This window comes from Heteronotia binoei, chromosome 15, assembly GCF_032191835.1.
Source record: "Heteronotia binoei isolate CCM8104 ecotype False Entrance Well chromosome 15, APGP_CSIRO_Hbin_v1, whole genome shotgun sequence".
NCBI lineage: Eukaryota > Metazoa > Chordata > Lepidosauria > Squamata > Gekkonidae > Heteronotia > Heteronotia binoei.
Genome location: NC_083237.1, coordinates 66326106 through 66348500, shown reverse-complemented (window position 1 = coordinate 66348500; position 22395 = coordinate 66326106). Strand labels below are relative to the sequence as shown.

At 49.2% G+C, this 22395-nt stretch overlaps 2 protein-coding genes across 2 annotated transcripts; one reads left to right on the top strand and one right to left on the bottom strand.

Annotated features, from left to right (window-relative positions):
- The first annotated feature begins 3588 nt into the window (after nucleotides 1-3588).
- On the top strand, nucleotides 3589-12591 carry LOC132584077 (glucose-6-phosphatase catalytic subunit 1-like). The gene is made up of 5 exons (XM_060255871.1): nucleotides 3589-3858; nucleotides 4705-4814; nucleotides 4905-5010; nucleotides 8495-8610; nucleotides 11369-12591. The coding sequence occupies exons 1-5, from the start codon at nucleotides 3641-3643 to the stop codon at nucleotides 11878-11880; spliced, it is 1062 nt and encodes a 353-aa protein (XP_060111854.1). The 5' UTR covers nucleotides 3589-3640; the 3' UTR covers nucleotides 11881-12591.
- AARSD1 (alanyl-tRNA synthetase domain containing 1) lies at nucleotides 12592-22043 on the bottom strand. Its single transcript, XM_060255873.1, has 12 exons — nucleotides 21998-22043; nucleotides 20172-20300; nucleotides 19522-19681; nucleotides 18136-18193; nucleotides 15741-15897; nucleotides 15548-15664; nucleotides 15237-15367; nucleotides 14807-14873; nucleotides 14093-14184; nucleotides 13491-13545; nucleotides 13006-13100; nucleotides 12592-12783 (listed from the first exon to the last, which is right to left on the bottom strand). Exons 1-12 carry the CDS (start codon nucleotides 22034-22036, stop codon nucleotides 12648-12650), a joined length of 1236 nt encoding a protein of 411 aa, XP_060111856.1. The 5' UTR covers nucleotides 22037-22043; the 3' UTR covers nucleotides 12592-12647.
- Between the last annotated feature and the right edge of the window lie 352 nt (nucleotides 22044-22395).

The following is a 22395-nucleotide window of genomic DNA, read 5'->3' as shown; positions in this document are numbered from 1 at the left end:
TCGGCCTCAGATCTTCCCAGCAGGCTTTGTGAGTTCTGTGCAGAGAACGTCAATCCCAAGGGCATGTTGGGGACAGCACAGAGTGCCCGTGAATTAAGTTTTATATCCACCCTAAGGGCGGAATATAAATTCAAATAATAAATATTGTGGGTTCTGCAGAAACCCACAATATGCAGTAAGGCCCTAAGAGGAAGTATCCCAGAGGTGCAAAAACCCTTTTGAAAAAAAAAAAAATCAGAGGGAGCACTTATTCAGCTGGAATCTGATTTCCTTTTGCTCAAAGGGCCGTGGGAAAAGATGGAAGGGGTAAAGGCCCCGAGCACAAGGCCGGAAGGCGGCACTCACGACTAGTGCATGGAGTCAGTGTCCTTGCACTTTTGCATGTTGTGTGACAACAAACAGCAACAGCTTTGGAGGACTTTGGCAGAGCATTTGTTTTGTATTTACGAGTTCATGTTCATCTCTAGGATTACCAAGTTCCCCTGGCCACCAGCAGGGGATGTGGGAGATGGTTGCCAGATCCAAGTTAGGGAACTCCTGGGGATTTGGGGATGGAGCCTGGGGGCGACAGGGACCTCCGTGGGTTACAATGCCACAGAGCCCACCCTTCAAACATCCTGTAATCTGGAGGTGAGCTGTAATCCTAGGGAATACCCAAGTCTCAGCTGGAGCTTGGCATCCCTACGTTCTCCTCACATCTCCAGGTAAAGGACATCAGGTAAAGCAAACCAACAAAATTACCTGAGATAAGTCAGCTTCTTACAGCGCTGGGTTGTACAACCTAAACTGTGTAAACAGAACTTCCAAAGGCTGATTCTCTTCTTAGATGTCGATCGGGATTGTGCAAGTCACTGGATAGTTCAATCAGCTCAGCAATGACATGTTGTAATTTCTCATGTGAACAGATCCAGACCTTCAGCGTTGGGAACAATCAAGAGGTACTCAAAGCAAGCAAGCACCCTCCCTACCCCCGAGAGTTTGTCTTTGGACATTTTCTCTTCCAGCAACTGGGAGGCTTTGTCACTCCTTTAGATGTACTAAGCCTTCTTCTGTGCTAGAGGCTGTTGCCCTCTGGTCTTGTTTATCGAAGGACTTTCCTCCATTCTGGCCCTGAAAGAGTCTGCTCTCGACCCTTAACAGAACTTCCTCTTCGATCCTCTTGTTCTATATTTGAATACTTGTACTGATAGTAAAATGTTTTGTGTTCATGGAAATGTTATTATATTGTAGCTTGAATCTTGCCTTTTTTGACAGTTCAGCTGTTAAATGTCAGAGCGACCTGAGGAAGACTGATTGATTGAAACATGCTTAATATTACCTGGGACACATGTTGTCACCTGTAAAATCTTCACCAAGAGTCGACAGCTTGCAGCTGCAATCAGATTGTGGTGACTGTGTGGCTAAGGAACCTTGGATGCTGCTCTTCTGAGAAGATTCTTGGATTTGATGTTACTATTAAATATCTGACTGTTTGAAAAGAGTAGACTGAATCTTGTTACCATCTGGAGGTTGGCAACCATACCTCCAGGTGCTCTTGCTCAGAGCTAAAGCAGATAGGAGGACATTAATTCCATCTTTCTTTGAAAAACTGTTGTTTTTATTGCCCTTAATGCAATGTTTTTCACTAGAGCTAGAGTTGCCAACCAGCGGTTGGGATATTCCTGGTGAGTTTGGAGCTGGAGCCAGAGTGGGGTGGGTTTGGGGGAGGGGCTTCAGCAGGGTAGAATGCCATGGAGTCAGCAGCAGCACCAGGCCATAGAGCACCCCAGGTGAGCCCCCCCCCCCAGAGGTGCCCGGCCAACCTCGCTTTGCCTCAGCCACCTTACCTGGGGCGTCTGAGAGGCACGGCAGAACTCCTTCTTTGCTCCACCAGCAGCCATGCCGAGTGCTGTAGCGTGACTGGCCTGGCTGAGGGCACTGTGATCTGGATGCATTTCCGGATGCATCCATGCTGCTGCCCTCACTTCTGCCACCGCATCCCTCCCATATGTTTTAAAATGTGTGGGAGGGCGCAGGTGAAAGGAAGAGAGGGAGGGAGAGCTGCTGCCCTTCCCACTCACAAAGGTCCCATTGATCAGCTGGCCAGTGGAGCCTTTATCTGTGAGCAGGAAGGGCAGCAGCTCTCCCTTCCTTGTTTGTTTGTTCCCCCCCCCCGCTGCCCAGGAGGGGGGTGCCCAGTTTGGCGTCCCCCAATGGCCACACCCATAGGCAACTGCCTAGGGTCACATAATGGATGTGCCAGTCCTGCATAGAATCCACCCTCTAAAGCTGTCTGTTTTTAGGAGATATATTGTAATTCCAGATCTCCAGGCCCCACCTGGAGCTTGGCAACCTTACCACAGAGTCAGTTGTGCATGTTAGATCTAGATTTGGGGGAGGGTTTCTGGTTAAAGCAAAATGGCAGGTAAAGTATGAATTCTTGCCAGTGAAAATATTTTGTCCCTAAACAATTTCAGCCACTCCCAGGAATCCTGGGGGCTCTCCTCTGGATGGTGGAAAGGAAAGAGGCTTGCATCACATTTTACAGAATGGCATAATGTTTGTTTTTGCTTTTTACCCTTCCTGGGTGACGCCTTTTCAGAGTGTGTCTGTGGGGGTACAGCCGGTTTCTGCTGCAGAGGGTCCAATTTTGCAAGCTGAGCTGGCCCCACCTGATGGACTGGGGGACTTGCATTGGCTGAGGAGGAGGAAGGCAAAGGCAAAGGCCTGGCTGCTGCTGGAAAGTCCTTGATTCCTTTCTGAAGTTGCAGCAGGCTAAGGAAGGTATTATAGAGTGAGATCAGACAGCTTGAGGTAAGCAAGAATGTTTATTGAACAGGAACAGAACTGAACTGAACACAAACAGGCAACTCCTTATATACATTTGGCCTGAGTTAAACACGCCCCTTTATGGGCAGCAATCCACCCTATTGGTCTCTCCAGGATCCTTTATTTGCATTTCCTGAGAGAAATGCCTCACATCCCAATTGGCTGGTTCTAAATAACTAATACATTTTATTGTAGCATAAGCTTTCGAGAAACTCCAGATGACAGAAATCGGTTTCTCAGGGAGAAATAGCTACTTTGAACTGTGGACTGCATGGCACGATCCCCCGCTGAGGGTCCTCTCCTCCCCAAACTCCTCCATCTCCAGGCTCCCCCCCCCCCAATCTCCAGGGTTCTCCCACCCTGTAGCTGACAACCCTACCCATGATCCGCAGCCCTCTGTGTGCCAGAATCCCCCAAAGGCCCACAGGCTCCAAATGACAGACAACACCTGGATTGTTCACTTCAGAATGGTTAGGTGTGAGGCTCCTTACTGGGTGTGCAGAGAAGCCTGCTTGAGATTCTCAGGCCTCTCCCAGAGCCAGAGTTCACAGGGTCCCATGGAGGGGGGAAGAAGGGCTGGTAGAAGAGTTGTTAAGTGCTTGGGGAAGCTGTGCCCTGTAGGAGAAGTGGGAGAAGAAGGGTATTGACTTTGGCCCAAGTAGGGCTTGCAAACAAACGCGCACTTTGCTTCATGGTACAGTTTCTGTCAATATTTTTTTTGGATAGGGGAGGAGGCAAAGGATCAAAGATCAGGGGCTTTAGGTATGATAAAGGCTGGGGAAATGAGCAAGAGCCCCAATGGGGGAAGCGGATCCCAGCCTTCGTTGCAGCCATGGACCTTCTGCATAGTGTCGGGGTCCAGGCCACCTGCTATCTCCAAGAGAACCTCATGGACTTCCGGGACTGGTTCCTCTTCATCTCTGCTGCTGCTGACCTCCGGACCACCTTCTTCGTCTTCTTCCCCATCTGTTTCCACCTGAAGGAATCTGTGGGGATCCGGCTGATCTGGGTGGCTGTGATCGGTGATTGGCTCAACCTGGTTTTCAAGTGGTGAGTGTGGGTTCCACAAGGGTGGGGCTTCCAGACTGAGGGGCAGTGCCTTTCATGCCATGGCTTGATTGACTTGTTTGAGCAATGTGGGGTCACTTCCTCTGAAGACCTTCTCTGGCTTTACTCTTTGCCTATCACACAGCAAGGGTTGAGTGTGTGTGTTTGTGTGTGTGAGAACTTACAGGTTGATTGGACAAGAGGTTGGCTTTGCACCTTGGGCAGGAAGTTAGAATGAATCCTCTGGATTGTTTCAACTCTATGGTTCCATGAGTCTTCCCATTTTGCTGCAAGATTTATGTTTGGAGATTTTTTAAAAAAATGTTTATTTATTTAGGGACTATTTATTTATTTAGGGACTAAATGACTGTGAAAAAATGGCACATTACAGAGTCCCTTAGAGCACAAGACTTCGGGTGAAGAACATTGTCCAGAAGGCTCATCCCATCCTGTTTCCAAAGATCTTGGCAGCAGGAGCTGCCTGGAAACAGCATTTTTGGTATTTAAGTTATGGGATTTTGGGATTTAAGTTATGTGCCTAGATCAGACAACGCCTGTTTCTTGGCATCTGGCACTTCCCCCACAGAGCAGTCCAAGCTCTCCGGTCACGACCTGAGTTCGATCCCCGGCAGAAGCTGTGCTGGGTTCAGGTTGCCGGTTCCAGGTCGACTCAGCCTTCCATCCTTCTGAGGTCGGTAAACTGAGTTCCCAGCTTGCTGGGGGGGTAAGTGTAGATGACTGGGAAGGCAATGGCAAACCACCCCATAGAAAAAGTCTGCTGTGAAAACGTCGTGATGCAATGTCACCCCAGAGTCGGAAATGACTGGTGCTCGCACTTTTACTTTACAGGATCCTCTTTGGACAGAGACCCTACTGGTGGGTGTATGAGACAGACTTCTATGGCCCTGCCCCACCCCCGGTGATACAGCAGTTTCCCATCACCTGTGAGACCGGTCCAGGTGAGGCTGTCTTTACACACAAAGTCTTCCTTGAGACTGCTGCCATAAAACCTTGCCTCCTGCTATGATTCTGCTCCTTGCCCCCTCCAGGCAGCCCTTCTGGTCATGCCATGGGGTCCTCGGGGGTCTCCTATGTCCTGGTGACAGCACTCCTAGCCCAGCGATCGCCACTGCAGCCAAACACCTTCATCACCAGGTAAGGCCTACATTCCCACTTTTTGCAGAACTGCGGGGCAAGGGGGGGGGGAGGGGACTCAATTCCAGGAAGAGAGGTGATGACGGAGCCTTCTACAGGAGTTTACCATTCACGTGTTTTTGCAAGGACAGGAAAGCAAAAGTCTTTGCGCCCACTGAACTGTAGCGGAAGTCGTTCAGAGCCTTTCTTGGGAGCCCTTCATTATCCCTGTCACTTTAATTTTCAACATCATAGCTGTGTTTCTCCCATGGGCGGGGCAGATGGGCAATCCTCACTGCACCCCAGACCCTTTACAGACCCAGAGCCCGTCTTTCACTCCCAGACAGCAGCATGAGACCTTACAGCCATGTGACTGGAAACCACTGTTAGAAGGCTGGGAGAGTGGGCAACAGACCAAGAAAACGAGGATCAGGAGACTAGGCGTGCCATAGTAAGAAAGAAGCCTCAGGTTAGAGTAATGGAGGAATTCTTTCCACCCTGGAGTAACCCTCACGACCTCTCGACAGAGGCAGGAAATATTCTGTCCTGACTCTCTATGTGTCACGGGCTGGGGCCAGGTCAGGCAAAGTCCAGGGGCAATCCAAGGTCTGTAGCTGGTGAACAAAGAGGGTCCAAGGCGCCAAAACCGAATCACAGTCCAGGTAACGCAGGTCAGAGGTTCAGAAGCCGAAGTCAGGGGGTCCAGAAGTCAAAGCCAAAGTCAGGGGGTCCAGAAGCCAAAGTCAAAAGCCAAAGTGGATGCTAGAACGTCAGGTAAGTGACTAGTTGCTTCCACAAAGCCTCCTCCCAAAGCCCACAGCTATATAGCCCTCTGCTGTCTGTTGCCCATTTGGACTAATTGCTGGCTCAGAGAGGCAGCCAGGATCCTGCTGAGACTCAAGCACCCTCACTCCTAGAAGGGCCAGAATCCTTTCAAAACTCAGGGCTCAGGGAGCGTCTTGCTCGTGAGCGTGCCGCCCTCCTCCGATCCCTGAGGTCCTGACGAAGGCGGTCACGCACCCGAGCCACCCGAGAGGGCGAGGCAGGGGGGCTTGGATCTTCTCCAGCAGGAGGCAGGGGCACTGGTGCAGGTGGCAGGGGCACAGTTTCTTCTGCAGGCTCAGCTTCTTCTGCAGGGTCCCCAGTACCCATGACACTATGCATGTGCATAAGCAGCAGACCTTCAAAAGGGCAGCTCTCTAGGGGGTTGTGACCCAGCTGGTTGGACTGAACCATCCACATGGGGGTCCCAAACCATGGTTTGAAGACAACTCTCCTAGATCAAAGGTCTGAGAAGCTGATATTTAAGAACACTGCGGGCGTTAAGTGCTGTCAAATCACTTCTGACTTATGGTGACACTGAATTAGTATCCTCCCCAAGGCCCTTCGTCTTGTCCAGGTCTGGCAGAGTGAGGAAGGCCTTAGTGGCTTTCTTGCTTCAGTCCATCCACCTCATATTGGGTCTTCCATTTCTCTTGCTTTGAGTTTTGTAGGGACTAAATGACTGAGGGAAAATGCCAAGTAAGTACAGGCTGCCTAAGAGCACAAGATGGCAGGTGAAGAACGTTGTCAAGAAGGTAATAGCCAGTTTGCTGTAGTGGTTAGGAGCGGCAGACTCTAATCTGGAGAACCGGGTTGGATTCCTCACTTGTCCCCCACATGCAGCCAGCTGGGTGACCTTGGATCTGTCACAGTTCTTTTAGAGCTGTCCCCTCAAAAATGGTTCTCAGTGAGATCTCCTAGCCCCACCTTCCTCACAGGGTGTCTGTTGTGGGCAAAGGAAGGAAAAGGAGATTGTAAGCTGCTCTGAGACTCTGAGTGAAGGGCAAGGTAGAAAGCCAATCTTTTCTTCTCCTTGCATTATTGTCCTTTCCAGTGATTCTTGTCTTTTGATAATGAGATCAAAGTATGACAGCCTCAGTTTGATCAGTATTGCTTCTAGGGAGAATTCAGGCTTGATTTGATCGAGCAGCAACTGATTTGTCTTGGCAGGCCACAGAATCCGTAAAGCTCTCCTTCGACACCATATTTCAAAGGAATTGACCACCTTCCTGTCAGCTTTCTTCATTGTCCAGCTTTCACACCTGGACATAGTAATGGGGAAATAGTAGGGCGTGCATTAATTTGATCTCAGTTGCCAAGAGCATTACCTTCCAGAGCCAGTTTGGTGTAGTGGTTAAGTGTGCGGACTCTTATCTGGGAGAACCGGGTTTGATTCCCCACTCCTCCGCTTGCACCTGCTAGCATGGCCTTGGGTCAGCCATAGCTCTGGCAGAGGTTGTCCTTGAAAGGGCAGCTGCTGTGAGAGCCTTCTCCAGCCCCACCAACCTCACAGGGTGTCTGTTGTAGGGGAGGAAGGGAAAGGAGATTGTGAGCCACTCTCAGACTCTTCGGAGTGGAGGGCGGGATATAAATCCAATATCGTCATCGATCTCACAGGGTGTCTGTTGTGGGGGAGGAAGGGAAAAGAGATTGTGAGCCGCTCTGAGACTCTTCGGAGTGGAGGGCGGGATATAAATCCAATATCTTCATCAATCTCACAGGGTGTCTGTTGTAGGGGAGGAAGGGAAAGGAGATTGTGAGCCGCTCTGAGACTCTTCGGAGTGGAGGGCGGGATATAAATCCAATATCTTCATCTACCTCACAGGGTGTCTGTTGTGGGGGAGGAAGGGAAAGGAGATTGTGAGCCGCTCTGAGACTCTTTGGAGTGGAGAGTGGGATATAAATCCAATATCTTCATCTACCTCACAGGGTGTCTGTTGTGGGGGAGGAAGGGAAAGGAGATTGTGAGCCGCTCTGAGACTCTTTGGAGTGGAGAGTGGGATATAAATCCAATATCTTCATCTACCTCACAGGGTGTCTGTTGTGGGGGAGGAAGGTAAAGGAGGTTGTGAGCCGCTCTGAGACTCTTCGGAGTGGAGGGCGGGATATAAATCCAATATCTTCATCTACCTCACAGGGTGTCTGTTGTGAGGAAGGAAGGCAAAGGAGATTGTGAGCCGCTCTGAGACTCTTCGGAGTGGAGGGCGGGATATAAATCCAATATCTTCATCTACCTCACAGGGTGTCTGTTGTGGGGGGAGGAAGATAAAGGAGATTGTGAGCCGCTCTGAGACTCTTTGGAGTGGAGGGCGGGATATAAATCCAATATCTTCATCTACCTCACAGGGTGTCTGTTGTGGGGGAGGAAGATAAAGGAGATTGTGAGCCGCTCTGAGACTCTTCGGAGTGGAGGGCAGGATATAAATCCAATATCTTCATCTACCTCACAGGGTGTCTGTTGTGGGGGAGGAAGGTAAAGGAAGTTGTGAGCCTCTCTGAGACTCTTCAGAGTGGTGGGCGGGATATAAATCCAGTATCTTCTTCTTCTACTCGAGACGGCTTAAGTATTGCATTTTTTAAAAGCTGCCAGGTATGGTGCTGGTTGGGCACTGAAGGCCTGGCAGGTTTTGATTGTGGAGTGGTGCAAATGCTTGAACAAATCCTCCCCCTCCTCCCCCACCAGGTGTCTACGCAGCCTCCTGTGGGCAGGATTCTGGGCTGTACAGGTTTGTGTCTGTTTATCCCGTGTCTTCCTTGCTGCCCATTTTCCACACCAGGTGATCTCTGGGGTGGTCTCAGGTGAGTTATTCCTGGCTGGATTTTAATAAATAAACATCCATACAATCAGCTTCTCTGTCTTCCTCGCCCTTTCCGAATGCAGGAGAGCCACGCTCTGCATCGTGGAGTTCAGGCTGGCAGTCATCAGGCCTACTGAAGGCCTGCCTGAACTTTTCATACCAGTCAAACTGGCCAGTCATTCTCTTGGAGGGCAGGCTCTGTTTAGTGTGTGTGTGTGTGTGTGTGTGTGTGTGTTTGTGTGTGCTTGGTTTTGACAGAGTGTGCTCGCTTGGAAGCATCACCCAGTGCTGTGTTTGGTACAAGGTCTCTGGCTTGGTTGGGTTTTCTGACAGAAGTGGCTGCAGAGCAGGCAGGCAACAGTCTGTTTCCTTCTGGATCGCTGATTGTATCTGAAGAAGTGATCGGTGACTTATGAACGCTTATGCCCTGCCATAAATTTTGTTAGTCTTCAAAAGGCTACTAGACATTTGTTCTTTTCTACCGTATGAAAGGAGATATATTTGAGGGCGGACTGGAACGCTCTAGGCTAAAAAGCTGGCCTAACCCTATTTACAGTCCAATCCTAACAGACTTAGCCCTAAGAGAGCCAGTTTGGTGTAGTGGTTAAGTGTGCGGAATCTTATCTGGGAGAACCGGGTTGGATTCCCCACTCCTCCACTTGCAGCTGCTGGAATGGCCTTGGGTCAGCCAGAGCTCTCTTATCTGGGAGAACCGGGTCTGATTCCCCACTCCTCCACTTGCACCTGCTGGAATGGCCTTGGGTCAGCCATAGCTCTGGCAGAGGTTGTCCTTGAAAGGGCAGCTGCTGTGAGAGCCCTCTCCAGCCCCACCCACCTCACAGGGTGTCTGTTGTGGGGGAGGAAGGGAAAGGAGATTGTGAGCCGCTCTGAGACTCTTCGGAGTGGAGGGCAGGATATAAATCCAATATCTTCATCTACCTCACAGAGTGTCTGTTGTGAGGGAGGAAGGTAAAGGAGATTGTGAGCCGCTCTGAGACTCTTCGGAGTGGAGGGTGGGATATAAATCCAGTATCTTCTTCTTCATCTTCTAACTCAAGGGTGTCAAACTCATTTGTTACAAGGGCTGGATCTGACATAAATGGGACTTTGTGGGGCCAGGCGTATCATAAAATATAAAGCCAGATAGTGGAGATATAAACTTTATAAAGGATGCAGACACAATTAAATATATTACTGCTTACTTAAAATACAAACATGCTTAAAACTGCACAATACAGTAAAATACAAACATGCTTAAAACTGCACAATACAGTAAAATACAAACATGCTTAAAGTGGAAAGGTTGAGGAATGGTGGGATTTGGCAAGGCAATTTTAAAAATCATTATAGAGTACCACATGATCACCACTTATATTATATTGTAGTGATACAGCACCATGAAACGAAATGTTTTTAAATAATTTTAAACTGTAGCTATTTTTTATTGGGTTTTAATTTGTAAAAATGAATGTTGTTAGCCGCCCTGAGTCTGCTTGCGGAGAGGGCGGGATAGAAATTTTAAAGTAATAAATAAATAAATAAAAATAAAACATCAAGCACAAGGACCACAGCAGAAACTAGAAATATAAACAAATAATTTAAAATGCTCTGGGCTTAGGAAAACATGAAATGGATGGGCATTGCAAGCCTCTCCCCTTGCCCCAGGTCTACTCAGATTGGCAATGCCTCTTCAGTGTCATAACCCCCTTTGACTGTGGGTTCCCAGGTTAGAGCACTCGCCAGGTGCCAGTTCTAACGTCCATTCAGCAGAGACATGCTGGCTCAAAGCATCAGCAAGGTCACACAACTCCAGCAAGGAACAGCTTCTAACAGACCATACAAATGCTGAAAAGTGAAACTGAGCCCCACTCTATTAAAATACACTGCAGCACACACAAAGCTGCAAGGAAAACACAAAATGGATTTGCCATTAAACAAAGACCTTAATGGAAAATCCATTCCGCATTTTCTTTAAAAGCCCAAAATTGCTTCCTGCTTCAGCTTGCAAAGACAAGGAAGAAGGAGCTGGGAACTTCAGCAGCCTCAGAGCTTCAAAGGGTGAGGATAGAAGGGGGGCAGGAGGAGAAAAGAGCCCCATGGGCCTGATTAAAGTCCTGTGCAGGCCGGTTCTGGACCGCAGGCCAGACATTTGACACCCCTGTCCTAACTCAGCCTACCACCTAAACGAAGTTGCTGCAGTCTAGGTCAATTAAAATCAAGACTGAAGTAACTCTACATAGCATTACACAATTAGTGTGGCCGCTACCAGTGCCTTGCCAGAAAACCGGTGCTTGCAAAGAGCTACAACAGCGGAGCAGGCTGTTGTTTGCTGCATATGTGCAGGAGAGACAGTGGCAGCTCTCACACAGATGATAACTGTTCTCACAGGCATGAAAGATTTGCACCCTTCTCTCCACATTCTGAGTCCAATTCACATACATTGGATAATGCACTCTCGATGTGCTATAGCAATCATTTGCAAGGGGATTTTGATGTTTCACAGAGGAAAATCCAGTTGCAACCAATTGCTATAGTGCACTATCCAAAATGTGAAAGCCGCCTTTAGTTATCTATCCAAAGTAACACACAGGGTTTTCTCCTGCATTCCCTTTTGATCCTAGAAAGACGGTTTACCCTGCTGTTGTGGGACCTACAGGGTAAACAAACAAGCAAGCGAACAATACTGGAAGGAAAAGTGTTGCACACAAAAACAGCACACATCTTCCACTCATTCATTCAATGACTTCCCTCCTCTGCAGGGATGGTGGTAGCAGAAGTTTTTGCGCATGTCCGCTTCATCTACAACACCACCCTCTGGCGATATGTGGGCACCACCCTCTCCCTCTTCAGCTTCGCCCTGGGTTTCTACCTGCTGCTCAAGATGTTGGGCGTGGACCTCCTGTGGACCTTGGAGAAAGCCAACATGTGGTGCGAACGGCCAGAGTGGGTCCATATTGACACCACCCCGTTTGCCAGCTTGCTTCGCAACCTGGGTATTCTCTTTGGCCTGGGGGTAGGCCTCCACTCCCCCATGTATGCAGAAAGCTGTAAAGGGAAGCAAAGCCAACAGTGGGCCTTCCGCCTCAGCTGCATCTTGGTCTCCCTGCTCATCCTGCATCTGTTTGACTCCTTTGAACTCCCCACAAGCAGGGAGCATCTCTTCTATGTCCTCATCTTCTGCAAGAGCGCTTGTGCTCACGTCTGTGCTGTGGCACTGATCCCCCGTGGCATCTCCTGGCTCCTCCAGCAGGCAGAGAAGAAAGACTTGTAGGGAACAGAAGACTTGGGAGTGGAGCAGCCCCAGCCCAGGCAAGGGATAGAACGATGCCTGGAAGGTTGTCTCTCCTCCTCCTGTTACCACATGCTATCGAGGGCCTTCTCTCTTCCTGCCTTGCTTGTGGCGCTTCTAGAAGCATCTGCTAATTACTGCAGGGAACAGGATCCCAGATGACACAGAGCCTACATCGGGTCCAGTTTGGACTGCTTGACTGCTTCCCTGTCCCCACGTTAAATGTGGCTGTAGCTGCCCCACAAAAGGACATTTTTCTCAATCTTTTAAGTGTTTGTTTTCTGCTGTATGCATCCCAGCTGGGTTGCAGCACATTTCACATGCCATGGTGCTTTGACTGCATTGTGATGATTGGCAATGGAACGACAACCCACTGTTAAGAGGTCTTTAAGCTCCCACCCTAAACGGGAATTTGCAGAGGCACAACTGAGGTGACCAGAAAGAGAGAAGTAAGGCACACCTGTAGAATGCCGGCTTTGATCGAGAACCCAGCCCTGGAAAGGAAGAAGGTGCCTCTGCATGCTGACAGCGCCCTCTTTCCAAGTCACCTCTTGAATTAGAGGGAAGTTGTTTCCAGCACATGACTTGTTCCCCATCCTCCCTCACCTGTGCAGAGGACTGCCACCCCACAGGCCTTTCTACTAAATCAGGCCTTTGTCTATTTTTCTTGAGGGCAATAACATCCACAGAGCACACAGACAAGAGAAGCCATTTTATTGTTTTAATAGGGGGAAAGTTTAGGGGGAAGTTCACCGCTCTGAGCTGCCATGGTTAATGAACTCCCGGATGAGAGCGTGTACTGCTTCCCGCTGATTCATGCACGTGGCTTTGCCCTGATAGCGGCCATGTTTCCCGGCTCCTTTCCCCTTCAGAAGTTCTGCCACCCTTATGGGAAAAACAAGAGGAGAGGTTGGTGAGCTCTGCAGGGCTCGTTTTTCCACTCTGCAGCTCCGCTCGGCAAGATTCCACCAAGGTTCCAAGTCTTGGAAGTGCCAGACAGATGCTCTCAAGTCAGTGTAAGAACATTCTAAGGATGCCCCCCACCCCCCCACCCCAGATTATCCCTCCTACCAAACATCCACTTCATGTCTCTGACTGGTGTCTCACCTGGGCCCCAGTTTCTCCACAGCCTCGATAGGCCCTGCAAGCAGAAAAAGGCCAGCTGCCTTTTCGTCTCCCACCGAGAGGAATAGGAGGGTTTCCTGTTAAAAGGACCAAGTTTCAAGACTGCAAGTTCAAGTGAAAGACTCTACTGCTATACCCTCTTTAGTTTAACTGCTACTTGCTAAACTGAGTTGGTAGAATATTTCCACCACAAAATTGTTAACTTTTGCCCTCATCTTCTCACTTAATCACATTATATGCCCTTCCCTTATCCTTTGCAAGATTTATAAGGATTTTTTTTATTTTTGTGCTAAGCCTTCAAATATTGCTTCTGATGCCTTTTAATTTCACTATAATTTATGTATTGTATGTTTTAAAACCTCAGTAAAGTTCAATAGCCAGGATGGTCTTGAAATCACTGGGTGACCAGTTGGGAGCTCCAGGAAGCCCCCAACTCTGAGCACGTCAGCTGTGAATGGGAGACTCACCTCTGTGCCAATCTCATTCGCCACCATGTTCATGAACTCAGAATCACCATCTTTCCTACAGAGAGGGACAAAACGTTCCAAAACCAGACTGCAATTCCCCCCACAACAAATTTAGCAAGCATGAACCCAAAGCTGCACCTCTAAAGTATGAAAGCCCCCTCCAGGGGATCCATCAGCTCCACATGAAAAAAAACAGCCATAACAGGACTGATATAAGGATAATTAAGAGGTGTATTCTCTTTCAAATCTTACACAGATTTTTAAAAAGTAAAAAGATAACACATCTTTCACTTTCCTGCTAACACCTTAGGAAACACAGGTTTGCAGAACGCCTGCACAACTGTGAGAGCACACACACACACTTTCGGTGCCATAGTAGAAAGCGGGGGGCAGTGAGGGGTAACATGGGGAGGGAGAGGACAAACAGGGTTTCTACTCCCCCACCCAGGTCCTTGTGGATCCTCTTCTTGTCAATGTCATGTTTTGAGCCAAATGTTTCCTGGTATGCAGAATTTCCCTGCCTTTGGCTTGTGCGGATATGAAATCCAAGTCTTCCGTTTCCATCACATGCAAAGCCCACACTGAGCTGTCTTCATCCTTACCTGTGTAACATAAACACGGGTTCCCGAGCTGGGTTGCTTTTGAATTGCTGAGCAATTAAGACAGCTAAATCTCTCTGTAGGTTCAAATTGTTCTAAAAGGGAAAGAAACGACATGATGCCAATGTCACCAGGCTGAATTCAAGAGGCAAGGGAAGTGGCATGAAATCCCTAGCAAGACCAAAGCTGAAGTTGGGTTTTCAGAAGATCCACCAGACCAGCTCCAGGACATTGTAAGAGGTTGCAATATGGCCTCGCCTCTTGTCCAGAGTCTGGAGGGCACAACCTCCAGGGGCCTCTGGGCTGCAGAGGTCTGAGCCAGCTGGAAAAGCCAGAGTGCTGACGGGGGCCCTTCTCCCTTGCTGCTATTTTTCAGGACATCCCTAGCTCCATCTGGCTCACCAGCTGGACTTCTCATGGTTTGAAAGCACATGACTCTTTAAAAAAAAATTATTTGCAGGCCAAGTCATATCTCTCCTGTTATTAAAGGCAGCAAACCAGGCCTACTCTGCTGCTTGGAGGGGAGCTCCCTCCACTGGGCCCCTTCTGTCCTGCCTTGGCCGACCACTGGGCTCTTCCAAGCGGCCTGTTGACAGTCCGATTCCAGTCACCAGCGATCCTCCTCCTTCCATCGGCTAAGGCCTAGTATGAATACCCGGGCCGCCGTGGGGAAGCCAAGCTCTTGACTGGTCTTACTGAAGGGCTACTTGCAGGTACCTTGTGCAGTTGCTTCAGAGAGTTTTGTAGCCTCTTCACAGCTTCTACGTGCTCCTCGGAGCCGCATCTGAAATGACAAAGACAAAGCAGGATCTCTGAGGGAGGGTCAGGGTGCCTGGCTGATGGAATGCAGGGCGGGGGGAGGACAGCAGAAAGTGAAAAGGGCGGTGCAGGATGGAGAGGGTAACAGCTACAACTGAACTGCCATCTTTGTATTCAGTTGTAACTGCTGGGAAATGCACGCTATCCCTCTTCTCCCACAAGAGATACTGGAGGGAAAGTCTAATTTATATAAGCATGAAACAGCCTTCCTATAAATCTCACTACTACCCTGTCTTAAAGACAAAAATCCAACCACCAACACTACAGTCACTGATTAGTTTACTGGGGGAGAGGCTGTTATGTGGGAGAGAAAAGGCTGGATACTTGCTTAAGCAGTGACGTGAGGGCCTTTTCGGTGGCATGACTCTGCGCCAGAGACTTCAGCACTCTGTTTCCAGCAAGGAAAACCAGGTTGGTCTTGTTCTTTTTCCCCTTTTCAGTGCCCAGGAGTTTAATAACCTTTGAAACAGAGACACACCTACTCTGAGAAGGAGATGCGAGTGGGCAGGGAAAGGAAATGTGTCTCATCCCATCTCTTCTTAGGGGAATACACTGGTCAGAACGGTGCAAAAAGCTGCCTTCACAAACAGGACGGTCTGAAGGGATGTAGTTAACTGAGGCCTCTATCTTGTGTCTCACCTGCAGGTCACTGAGGTTGGAGACATGTGTACCACAGCACATGTTTGCATCCACCCCTTCAATGCTTACTATCCTCACAGGGCCAGTGTGATCGTCTGGCAAGCCGCGGCTCCTCACCTGTAAGACAATGCCAGGTTAGAGATGACCCGGGGCAGCACCTTCCTTCTCCACCTTGGCCTGGACCCTCGCTCACCCCATCCCCTTCAGCTTCGCCTTCTGCCAAGTGGTGCACCACCACAGGGATTCGGGCTCGGATCTTGTTGTTCACAGTCTCCTCCAGGGCTGCCACCTGATCTGCTGTCACAGAGCGGGTTTCCAGTTCCACGGTGCTCTGCTGACGACCCAGCTCCCTGCAGAGAAGACGGGGCGGCACAGGTCAGCAAGGGCAGAAAGACACCCCTCAGATTGTCCCGTCCTCAGCAGGCCTACTCCTCGAGGCACAGGAAATGAATGTCCTGCAAAGGGGAGGGACGGTGGCTCAGTGGTAGAGCATCTGCTTGGGAAGCAGAAGGTCCCAGGTTCAATCCCCAGCATCTCCAAAAAAGGGTCCAGGCAAATAGGTGTGAAAAACATCAGCTTGAGACCCTGGAGAGCCATGAATGGGGCTGTGGCTCAGTGGTAGAGCATCTGCTTGGGAAGCAGAAGGTCCCAGGTTCAATCCCCGGCATCTCCAAAAAAGGGTCCAGGCAAATAGGCGTGAAAAACCTCAGCTTGAGACCCTGAAGAGCCATGAATGGGGCTGTGGCTCAGGGGTAGAGCATCTGCTTGGTAAGCAGAAGGTCCTAGGTTCAATCCCCGGCATCTCCAAAAAAGGGTCCAGGCAAGTAGGTGTGAAAAACCTCAGCTTGAGACCCTGGAGAGCCATGAATGGGGCTGTGGCTCAGTGGTAGAGCATCTGCTTGGGAAGCAGAAGGTCCCAGGTTCAATCCCCAGCATCTCCAAAAAAGGGTCCAGGCAAATAGGCGTGAAAAACCTCAGCTTGAGACCCTGGAGAGCCATGAATGGGGCTGTGGCTCAGGGGTAGAGCATCTGCTTGGTAAGCAGAAGGTCCTAGGTTCAATCCCCGGCATCTCCCAAAAAAGGGTCCAGGCAAGTAGGTGTGAAAAACCTCAGCTTGAGACCCTGGAGAGCCGCTGCCAGTCTGAGTAGACAAGACTGGCTTTAATGGACCAAAGGTCTGATTCAGTATAAGGCAGCTTCATATGTTCATATATGTTGGGGAGGGACGGTGGCTCAGTGGTAGAGCATCTGCTTGGGAAGCAGAAGGTCCCAGGTTCAATCCCTGGCATCTCCACTAAAAAAGGGTCCAGGCAAATAGGTGTGAAAAACCTCAGCTTGAGACCCTGGAGAGCCACTACGAGTCTGAGTAGACAAGACTGACTTTGATGGACCGGGGGTCTGATTCAGTATTAGGCAGCTTCATGTGTTCATATGTTCAAAGCACTAGCAGACCTTGCCAGACTCCAGGCTATGTTATGGTTTGTTTCTGACCTTCGATCACAAATGAAAACAAGATTTAGTAATTCACAATCTTTAGTCCACAGAACAGATGCTGAAGGATTAAGATATTGTCAAAGGTTAATAGGGAAAGCGATGAAGCGAATAATGAAAGTAACTTCCTCAACAGAATTTCTGGGAAAGGAACCGTTTATCTCTCTCTCGGCTATAAGCACCACTCAAGAGCACTTTGTGCTGGTAGGTCAACATTCAATTCCTTATGTTAAAGGATGTCAAATGCCAGGAAAGACATTTCTCAGTAAGAGCAGACCATGTTGGATGCACGTGGCTCCAATATCTTGGCTTTCTTTTTTTTTATTATTAAAATGTTTACACTCTATCTTTCCCCACAGCTCAACGCAACTTAAAAGTACAAAAATAAGACATAAAAAACACAACATGGCCCCAAACAATCCCCCTCCCGCCCACACCCAAATGCCTGCACCCTTTGCGCCTTTCAGTGCAACAGCAACTTTACATCCACACCACCATATGGCACATCCCCTCATCTCCTCAGGGTGGGAAGGGAAAAGGCACAGGCTCTGGCCAATCCCATGCAGGCTAGTCTAAGCTTAGGGCCAGCCTGAGTACTGCAGATGGTGCATGGGGACATATAGGGAGAGACAGTTCTCTACAGGGGTTTGGACCTGACAAATGGCCATGTGGGCCCTGGAATGGGGGTGACAAAGTGTCTTGAGCCAGCCCTGCTAGGGGAGAAGCAATTAGGAAGAGCTTTAGAAAAGACCAAGAGTCCAGTAGCATCTTAAAGACTAACGAAACTTGTATCTGAACAAAGTTTTGAGTCCAGTGAAGCATCTTTAAAACAAAGTTTTGTTCAAAGTATAAGATTTCACATGCGAGCACACTTCTTCAGATTTGAAGACTAAAACTGCTGCTTCAGACCAACATGGCTACCACCTGAACCAAAATTTGTATCTGAAGAAATGAGCACTGACTCATGAAAGCTCACACTCTGCCCCAAATTTTGTTAGTCTTTAAGATGCTATTGGGTCTCTTGTTCTTTTCTAGTGCTACAGACAGACTAACATAGCTACTCATTTCGATCTAAGGAAGAGCTTTGTCGTGCTTACCATGACGTTGTCTTGAAACCAAACATCTGTTCTGCAACAGCTGTGATAAGGTGTTGTCCTGTAAGAAAGAACTTAGAATCATAGAGTTAGAAGGGCCCTCCAGAGTCATCTAGTTCAGCCCCCTGCACAATGCAGGAATTTCACCAATACCTCCCACCTACACACACACTCACTTCCAAGCCCAGAAGATGGCAAAAGGGGGGGGGGGGGAACCTCTCTAGGATCCCTGGCCAAATTAGTAAAAAGCAGTAAACAATGTTTCCTGGGTATGGAAGAAGGGGCCACAAGAACTAAGCACTGATGCAACCCTTTCTGCCCTCCCTCTCATGATCTGCCCAAGTTCACAGAATGAGCATTGCTGTCAGATGGCCATTCAGCCTCTGTTTGAAAACCTGCAAGGAAGGAGAGCCCCCCACCTCCCGAGGAAGCCTTTTCCACTGAGGAACCGCTCTAACGGTCAGGAAGTTCTTCCTAATGTTGAGCCAAAAACTCTTTTGATTAGCATGTGTGAAATGCTCTTCCTCACCTATGTGTTGGAAAAAATGTGGACAGATTGGAGATTATATTAGAGTGGCCAAGTGTAAAACAATTCTGGACCTCAGTTCTTACGCAAATTAACTTAATTACACATTTTGATATTCCGACAACCCAAGAACATCTTTTCTTAAATGGTTGGGTCTCTCATAAATATGCTTCTGTAACTATTGAAAGAGTCTTATTACTATCATTTCCGAAAACATACATTGCTAGGAACTGGAAAAATACAACTCCCCCTTCTGTTTCACAGTGGCAAAAAAAAATTTGGGAGTTTTACATGATGACAAAATTGACAGATAACCTTAAATCTGTGACACTACTTCCAATTTTGTTACCATAAGGTTTCCTATATTAGATTATCTAACCGGTCAACAAGAAATCCCCAAACTCATAAATGATTCAAACCTATGGTAAACTGTTCGTAATGCTAGCTTGTCTGTACTGACATACCTTTCTTACATGTGCACTGTATTTTTTACTGTTATTTATGAATTGTAGATCCTTATATGTTTGCTTATAACTGTACTGATTCATGACTTAAAACTAATAAACTGTTAATTTATAAAACTCTTCTGATGTAACTTCAACCCGCTGGTTCTGGTCTGACCTTCTGGAGTAACAGAAAACAACTCTGCACCATCCTCTGTCTGACAGCCCTTCAAGGACTTGAAGATGGTGAGAGAAGATGACATCTCGGTCCTCTCCTCTCCACACTAAACATATCCAGCTCCTTCAATCTTTCCTCGTAGGACTTGGTCTCTAGACCCCTCACCATGACAGTAGCTTCATTTGCTCACCTCTTTCTGTCCTGTTCTTATAGTACCCATCCCAATTCTATCGCCTTCTCACCTGAATGCTGCTGCATGTGGTCAAACCGTCGGTCCCAGTCCAGCACTAGCTGCACCTCAGTGCCTGGTTCAATGGGGGTCTGGACAAAGTGCAGAGCATCTGAGCCTCGTCGGGTGACTCTGAGCACGGGGATGCCATTTATGACCCCCTGGTCATCAGGCTAGCAGAGAGAAGGGAAGTCACTGGGCTTGCTTTGGGAAAATGCAGCCCAGCTTCACCTCACTTGTTTCTCCTCAAAGGGTCTGAGGCACAATACTTTTTTTTGCAAATACTATCCTTTCTATTCCCCCACCACCCCAACAAATCAAACTATGTTATCTCTGAAACATGCAAATAAGAATTCTACAAGTCACTTCAAAACTTTCAGTGTAGCTTTAAGTAAAACATAATGTTCACTGTAGGCAACAGATTCTTTCCCAGAAGATTTTAAACTGCCATGCCGGAACCCTTAAAACATGTTACCCATTTTTATTGCACATGAATAAGTAAAATAAAGGTTTTATAGTCACAGCGTGTGACTTTAAGAGCACAGATAAAAACAGCACAGCTTTCCCAATGGGTTGGCCCAAAGGAAAGCTTCAACATTAAATCCAAAGTGACAAATCAAAAGAGACAGAATGTGACACTGCCCCAAGAGTGACTGCGAGTACCTGCCCTCCACCCTCTGGGAACAGAATGGTGTCTTCCAAGATGACATGGAATCCTTGCAGAGTCTCCTTCTTTCCACTGTTTTTGGCTGGTAACTGGGCAGGGCAGCAGGAGACCACCCGGGTTGTGAACTGGGGACGAAGAAAGGACATGTGAATGGAGCAGGATAATAACTAACACCCAAGAAGGCAGAGAGCAGAACTTAGGAACAGTTCACCCGGAAGAGGCTGCAAAGCCTGGCACGTGCTTACTGGTGAAGAACTAGGTAGTGCTGGACTAGGATGTGGGTTCAATTCCTCATGAAGCTCCCTGAGCAGCAGCCCCAGCTACCTCACAGGGTTGTTGTGAAGACAAAGAGGGCTGCCAACTCCAGGCTGAGAAGTTCCTGGAGATTGTGGGGTGAAGCCTGGGGAAGGACTTTTCAGTAGGGCACAATGCCAAAAAGCAGCCACTGCCTTTACGGGGAAAGATTTATATTGCCTGGAGGCCAGTTTTAACTCTGCAAGGTCTTCAGATCCCACCTGGGAGTTAGAATCCATACAAAGGGGAAGGAACAGTCCACACAGGAACTCCTTGGGGCCTGGAGAGCTCTCGCTTTTACCACTGACCTCCAGCTGGCAGAGATGAGCTCCCCTGGAGAAAAGGGCCGCTTTGGAGGGTGGGTTCTCGGGCATTGTCCCATGCTGAGGTCCCTCCCCTCAAGTTTGGTATAGTGGTTAAGTGCGTGGACTCTAATCTGGAAGAACCGGGTTTGATTCCCCACTCCTCCACTTGCACCTGCTGGAATGGCCTTGGGTCAGCCATAGCTCTGGCAGAGGTTGTCCTTGAAAGGGCAGCTGCTGTAAGAGCTCTCTCAGCGCCACCACAAGAGAGCCAGTTTGGTATAGTGGTTAAGTGCATGGACTCTTATCTGGGAGAACCGGGTTTGATTCCCCACTCTTCCACTTGCACCTGCTGGGATTGGCCTTGGGTCAGCCATAGCTCTGGCAGAGGTTGTCCTTGAAAGGGCAGCTGCTGTGAGAGCCCTCTCAGCCCCACCCACCTCACAGGGTGTCTGTCGTGGGGGAGGAAAGTAAAGAAGATTGTAAGCCGCTCTGAGACTCTGATTCAGAGAGAAGGGTGGGTGGGGTATAAATCTGCAATTCTTCTTCTCCCCAAACCCCACTCTCTCTTGGCTCCACCCCCAAAGTCTCCAGAGATTCTCCAACATCATCCTGGCAACCCTGTGGGGAGGATGATACCGAGTCTCCTCCCTAGCAAGCTGAACCCTTGGCGGCGGGGGGGGGGGGCAACTTTTTCTTAGGGTTGCCAAGTCCAATTCAAGAAATATCTGGGGACTTTGGGGGTGCAGCCAGGAGATTTTGGGGGTGGAGTCAAGAGACATGGGGGGAGGTGGATCCAGGAGCAAGGTTGCGACAAGGAAGGGAGTTCTGGCCATCACATTTAAAGGGACCGCACACCTTTTAACTGCCTTCTCTCTATTGGAATAATGAAGGACAGGGGCACCTTCTTTGGGGGCTCATGGACTTGGACCCCCGGTCCAATCCTTTTGAAACTTGGAGGTTATTTTGGGGAGAGGCACTGGAGGCTATGCTGAAAATTTGGTGCCCTAGAGCCCCAGATACCCGTGGATCAATTCCCCATCATTTCCTATGGGAATCATGGAGTGCCCAGCAGACATTTCCTTCCCCCGCTTTCTGATGACCGGAAGGGCCTCCAAACCGGGAGATCCCCTGCCCCCACCCGGGGATTGGCAACCCTACATTCTTCTGCTGCTGCCTCCCCCACCCGGGCAGTCTTTGCAGACACCTGGCGGCGCCCTGCTCACCTCCCGGGCCCAGCTGTCCCGCTGGCACAGGAACGACATCCCCACTCGGCCGACACAGGCTGGCGGTTTCTGCAGCCCGGACTGCGGCCACGCTGCAGCTGCTGCCTCTTGTCCCTCGCCGCTTGCCGTAGGCCGGGCGGAACTCGCTTCTCCCCACCCCGAAGCAGGAGCCGAGAAGGGTGAGCGACGGTGGCTCAGTGGTGGAGCATCTGCTTGGGAAGCAGGAGGTCCCAGGTTCAATCCCCGGCATCTCCAAAAAAGGGTCCAGGCAAATAGGCGTGAAAAACCTCAGCTTGAGACCCTGGAGAGCCATGAATGGGGCTGTGGCTGAGTGGCAGAGCATCTGCTTGGGAAGCAGGAGGTCCCAGGTTCAGTCCCCGGCATCTCCAAAAAAAGGG